Source organism: Perca flavescens, chromosome 12 (genome assembly GCF_004354835.1).
Source record: "Perca flavescens isolate YP-PL-M2 chromosome 12, PFLA_1.0, whole genome shotgun sequence".
In the NCBI taxonomy this organism is placed as follows: domain Eukaryota; kingdom Metazoa; phylum Chordata; class Actinopteri; order Perciformes; family Percidae; genus Perca; species Perca flavescens.
The window spans coordinates 11151299-11157298 of NC_041342.1; the positions used below are offsets into that span (position 1 = coordinate 11151299).

The 6000-nt window shown below is 39.6% G+C and overlaps 1 protein-coding gene across 2 annotated transcripts; it reads right to left on the reverse strand.

Moving 5' to 3' along the window:
• Window positions 1-500: 500 nt before the first annotated feature.
• On the reverse strand, window positions 501-5494 carry LOC114565796 (NACHT, LRR and PYD domains-containing protein 12-like). 2 transcript variants are annotated; one of them, XM_028594047.1, is made up of 8 exons: window positions 5006-5494; window positions 4616-4789; window positions 4081-4257; window positions 3263-3439; window positions 2653-2826; window positions 2114-2154; window positions 971-1026; window positions 501-809 (listed from the first exon to the last, which is right to left on the reverse strand). In XM_028594047.1, the coding sequence occupies exons 1-8, from the start codon at window positions 5440-5442 to the stop codon at window positions 777-779; spliced, it is 1269 nt and encodes a 422-aa protein (XP_028449848.1). In that variant the 5' UTR covers window positions 5443-5494; the 3' UTR covers window positions 501-776. The 2 variants fall into 2 exon arrangements, 1 of the variants encoding a protein (XP_028449848.1); XR_003693975.1 differs by lacking the exon at window positions 501-809 and adding an exon at window positions 2369-2467 and having other exon boundaries at window positions 992-1026.
• Window positions 5495-6000: the final 506 nt, after the last annotated feature.

A 6000-nucleotide genomic window follows, 5' to 3' on the forward strand; every position in this document is an offset into this window, starting at 1 on the left:
GGCCTAATGCTGATGTTGAAGCAGCTACTACAGCCCCAAACATGTCTGAAGTTTTTGAGGAATCCGCCTGTAGATTCTTAATCTTTTTCTCCTGTAATTTCTCTGCACCTCCCTTGCACTTTAGTGGTCGTTTGTCCATTTTAACGTGGATGCTAAACTTCCAGCATAACTATTGCAGCTTGTGTGTCAGGGCCGGGAGGCGTGGCCATAGTGGGATTCGTAAATTTGCTGCCCAGAGTGCGGCCCATTTTTTGGCCAGCCTGGCCAAAAAATTAAAAAAGGCCTATTTATATCGGCGATTCGGCCCAAAAGTGCGTCGGCCCACCGGGAAAATGCCCGGTATGCCAGATGGCCAGTCCAGCCCCGGTCAATGACACCGACGTCAACAATAACGTGAGTAACAAAACACATGGATGGCCTGACTGTATTCAAGGGACCAAATTATGTATTTTTGCCCCACGAACAGCTGGCTCGTTTTTAAAGATAACAAATTGGGCTGCAAAACATGTAGCAGCATCCCGTCACTTGCTGACCTGACAGAGAGGGGACTTAAGCTGTCAAGAGAATGAGACACACACACACACACACACACACACATGACTTGTTTAAATAAATACATACATTTATGTTGTTAGTAAATAACAATAAATTGTTGTTGTACCAGCAATATCTCCAAGTTTTGTTTTTCACTGTAGAAATCTCAAATGTCATAATGATTTGCCACTGCAAGAGAGTACCAGCACCTTTTTTTCCCCACTTCAAGCCCTGATGAAGACTCAGTTGTGTTCAGATGTGAAGGACATCAGAGCCTAAAATTAAGAAAGGCACAAAGTGAGTTATTTTAAAAGAAATCAAGTTTAATGAACACAAGCCACAATTTCCAGCCCTCTGTTCTCTTTGTACAAAATAGTAACATTTTATTCAGTGGCGAAACCTCAACAAATAAACTTCACAACTGCTACTCTCTCACCTTTCTGTCTTCCTCGGGCAGGTTTGTTTCCACGTCCATTTTGACATCCGAGTCATCTGATGGAGAGAAGTAAAAGAGGAAAAACAATAACGAAAACTTGAATGAGGTGTCAGGAACATTAGTAGACAAAATTATTGAATATTTTCCTAACAGCTCGAAACAAAAATGAAATAAAAATATGTTTATATTTATTTAAAGCGTAACTCTCGCCAAAATGCAACCTAGGGTCTTTTTGTGAATATACCTAAGTCAAACTTTCATTTAAAAGCATAATTAGGATAGAAGCGTCACTTTTAAGATCTTCGTTTTCGGTCAACAACAAAGTCTTTTGAATGAGAGTGCTAGGGGCACTACTATGATAGCATCAAAATCGCTATTTTTAAAACAACATGAAACTTTGCTCCAAGTATCACCAGGGGCTCTACACATGAACTCCAGGTTAGAGAACATTGTTTGTATACACAGAGTTTACTAAAAAAGGTTTTGAACAACTCACTGTAGCTGTTGGTTTTTCCGCTTGCCGCCATCTTGCCATTCAAAAAGTGTTGATCTCCAAATGCAACGTAACAGAGAGGAAAGTAAAGATGGAAAGCTCCTAAAGCTTAGTTCCATATAAATGCACGGATAATTTGTTGTTTTGTCGTTGTGAAAAACAATATTGACCTTATAGTTGAAAAAGGAGCCTCATATAAGAATGACATTTCCTCCTATGGAGTCCATTCATTCGCGTTCGGAGATCGGTACTTTTTGACTGCCAAGATGGCAGCGAGCGGAAAAACCAACTGCTAAAATGAATTGTTCAAAACCTTTCTTTTTAGTAAACTCTGTGTACACAAACAATGTTCTCAATGTTGGAGTTCATGTGTTGAGCCTTTTTAGTGTTTTAAAAATAGCGATTTTTTATGCTATCATAGTAGTGCCCATAGCACTCCCATTCAAAAGGCCATTTGACCGAAAATATAGTCAATCTTAAAAGTGGCGCTTCCGTCCTAATTATACTTTTAAACTAAAGTTTGGTACATTCACAAAAAGACCCTAGGTTGCATTTTGGCGATAGTTACGCTTTAATATTTATGCTGATTTTAAGGTCAGATCTTAACGTACAATAGGTTGATGAATGGGGGACATTCTTTCAATACTCACATTCTTGCGGATTCTCAGCTGTTATCAAGTTGTCAAAAATCCTGTAGAGATGAACACATTCCCAATTGTTATGGATCAGGTTTAAAATGATTGTTTTTGAGTTAGCCAGCTTCCTGAGTCCTGACTGATGTAATGCTTTGCCTCATATCTTCTATGCAAAAACTACAACTCACTGCCAACATTCATGTTCTGAGCCTGCATCAGGACATAACTCATTAGTCTAGATCCAAAAAACATCGCAGGAAACAAACTAACTTTTTCACTCTACTGTAAAATCCCACGTCTGTTCAAAAGTTGAAACTGGATGTAAAATGTTGCTTGGCTTTGCTTTGTCAGCTTGCATTTTGTTTTTTGCTGAAGAATGAAAGAAAAGAAACACAAGATGAAGAAAAGGAGAAACTGCACTCAACAGGTAAAATGACTCATTTGTTGTGTTAGAAGGTAGAACTGGAGGTTCCCCAATGTTAGTAACACAATAACCTCCCTGTGTTTATTACAATATTGCTGAACCAGCATGGACGGAGTCGGCCATTACTGACCCAACAGTCTCCAGTCTACAGTGTGGACTCGCCACAAGATCAGAGAGCAGCTTCACGTGTAAATCCTGCAGTGTGTTGTTACTCAGGTCCAGCTCTCTTAGATGGGAGGGGTTGGACTTCAGAGCTGAGGCCAGATAAGCACAGCTGATCTCTGACAAACTGCATGAACTCAATCTGAATAAAGAATAAATTATGTTCAGGTTTTAAATACGTAGCTCGACATTACTATATCATGTTCTAATCAATTAGCTTTTCCCTAAAATGAGTAGAGACTTTGTCAGTATGTTATTGTGGATCATCATAATATCAGCCTTCTATTTTATTATTTGTGAAAACACTTCGAAATTAACAGCAACCCAAAAAAAATTTCCAACTCAGAAAGAAAACTTTATCACTTCACAAATGTTGGTTAAGATGATCTTCTGTATACAAAAGTGACAATTTACCAACAATTATAAACATTCATTAACTTTAACAACAGTGGCCATTTTCTACAATTTCTTTACGAACAAATGGAAATGTATGGATGTAAGTTATGTTTGTACATAAATTATCCTCAACTGTTAATTAAACATATACGATATATAAAAGTAATAGTCAGTGAACTGACCTCAGAATCTTTAGTGAACAGTTTGGACTCTCCAGAAAATCACACAGCAGCTTCACTCCTGAATCCAGGAGCTCGTAGTTTTCACTCAGGTCCAGCTCACTCAGATGGAAGGGGTTGGGCTTCAGCGCTGAGGCCAGAGAAGCACAGCTGATCTCTGTCAAACAGCAGTTTCTCAATCTGAAAAAATAATATATGATGTAACTAGAAGAAAATATTCATACCTGAAATTCATTCAATGTTTAATAATATGTTCAGAGCTGAAGGTTTAGAATGTAGGCTACAAGTTTAGAATATGGACACTTCCAACACCTGAACCCAACTGCAAGTTAAAAACTGTAAAATACAAACAGTGAAATAGAGCTCCTATAATATTAATGACAACCTCCTGCTACTTTTATAATGACGTGGTGAGCGCTGAACCCACATATCAAGCAAGAGGGGAAGAGAAACCAATCAGACTGCCCCGACGGCACCGTTGGAGGCGCAACATTTCCCTGCAGGTAACTTTACCTGTGCGTCCACCTATGTATTTTTATGATTATTCATTTTATAAAAAACATGACTGAGCCTATAAGATGAAAATGTAATGTTTAAGATGTTTAGAGTGATATATATTTATATGTAGATCTGTAGCTCAGCATTGCTCTTCCACAGTCACTGAACTAAACCACTGAAGTAAGAGAGTAAGTTAGACTGTCTGAGAATAGACTTTAGTATTAAAATACTGGATCAGTATAATAGCCTTATGTCTGCATTTTAGTTTTACCACAACTTTCACTTCACAATAATCTCAGCACAGAAGTAAAACAGTGTCTGACCTCAGAGTCTCCAGTCTGCAGTGTGGACTCTCCAGAAAATTACACAGCAGCTTCACTCCTGATACCAGTAGATAGTTGTTGTCACTCAGGTCTAGCTCTTTCAAATGGGAGGGATTTGACTTCAGAGACGAGGCCAGAGAAGCACAGCTGATCTCTGACAAACTGCAGAAACTCAATCTGAATAAAGAATAAATTATATAGAAAAAAAGCAATTCATAATCCAAACTCAAAGTGTCTGCAGCCTATTTTTATCTGCTGTCTTCCGATCTTCAACAACCTCATACATATTGCTCACACATGACTAGACCTCATTACTAGTGACATCATGTTCACTGACTGATGGACCACAATGTGGGTATGTGGAAGCAGAAAAACTGTCAGACCTTTACTTTATCTACTTTCCGTTCCTCTAATTGTTCAGCCTTTTGGAAAAACAAAACATTTCTGAAAAAAATTATATTTCTTTGTGCTCAGGCAAATCCTGAAAATGTTTGAACCAAGTATGTGAAACCTCAGTCAAGGATTTGAAACTGACCTTAGAGTCTCCAGCCTACAGTTTGGACTCTCCAGTCCAGAAGACAGCTTCACTACTGAATCATCTAGGTAGTTGTTGTCACTCAGGTCCAGCTCCCTCAGATGGGAGGGGTTGGACTTTAGCGCAGAGGCCACAATTTCACAGTGAGGCTCTGAGAGTAGACAGTCAGTAAGTCTGTAATTACATATAAATTAAAAAAATATGTAACTATGGAAGAGGACACTTTATATTTATTACTTAATGCATTTGATGATAAAACTGTTTTGAGAAATATTTGCTCTTCACATCACTGGTTCTGCTGTTCTGTTGTTTGGAAGTGGAAGAACATTTTAAGAATAATGAAAATACTAATCTACACTGATTTATAAAGTTAATCACATCTGGACTTACAGAGCCTTTCTGCAGTTCCTTACAGCTGGAATCAGTCTACGCCGTCCCTCCTCTGATGTGTTATACTTCTGCAGGTCCAACTCATCCAGAACCTCCTCTGACATCTGCAGCATATAGGCCAGAGCTGAGCACTGGATCTCAGAGAGTTCCTTCTCTGATCTGTTCTCTGACTTCAGGAACTCTTGGATCTCATGATGGACTGAGTGGTCATTCATCTCCGTCAGACAGTGGAAGACGTTGATGCTTCTGTCAGGAGAGATCTCATAAGTTTTCATCTCCTTCAGGTTGTTGATGGCTCTTTGGATGATTTCTGGACTGTTGTCTGTCTGACCCAGCAAGCCTCCTAAGAGTCTCTGGTTGGACTCCAGAGAGAGGCCATGAATGAAGCGGATAAACAGGTCCAGGTAGCCATTTCTACTGTAAAAGCATTTATCCATGGCTTTCTTCAGGAAGACTTCCAGGGATGAATTAATGCAGTCTGTCCTCAGGAAGTCCTCCAGTACATTTGTTTTCCTGTTGGTGTAACAATGGAACAGGTAGACTGCAGCCAGAAACTCCTGAACGCTTAGATGAATGAAGCAGTAGACTGTTTTCTGAAAGATCACACTCTCTTTTTTGAAGATCTCTGTACAAACTCCTGAGAATACAGAGGCCTCTGTGACATCAAGACCACACCGATCCAGGTCTTCTTGGTAGAACATGATGTTTCCTTTCTCCAGCTGTTCAAACGCCAGTCTCCCCAGCTTCAGAAGAATGTCCCTCATCATACTTGTGCTTCTTCCTCTTTGTCTGAACCAGCAGGAAATGTGAGTACATGTCAGTCAGGGTCTTGGGTAATTCTCCTCTCTGGTCTGTAGTCAACATGTGGTCCAGAACTGTTGCAGTGATCCAGCAGAAGACTGGGATCAGACACATGATGTGGAGGCTCCTGGATGTCTTGATGTGGGAGATGATTCTGCCAAACAGCTCTTCATCACTGACTCTCTTTCTGAAGT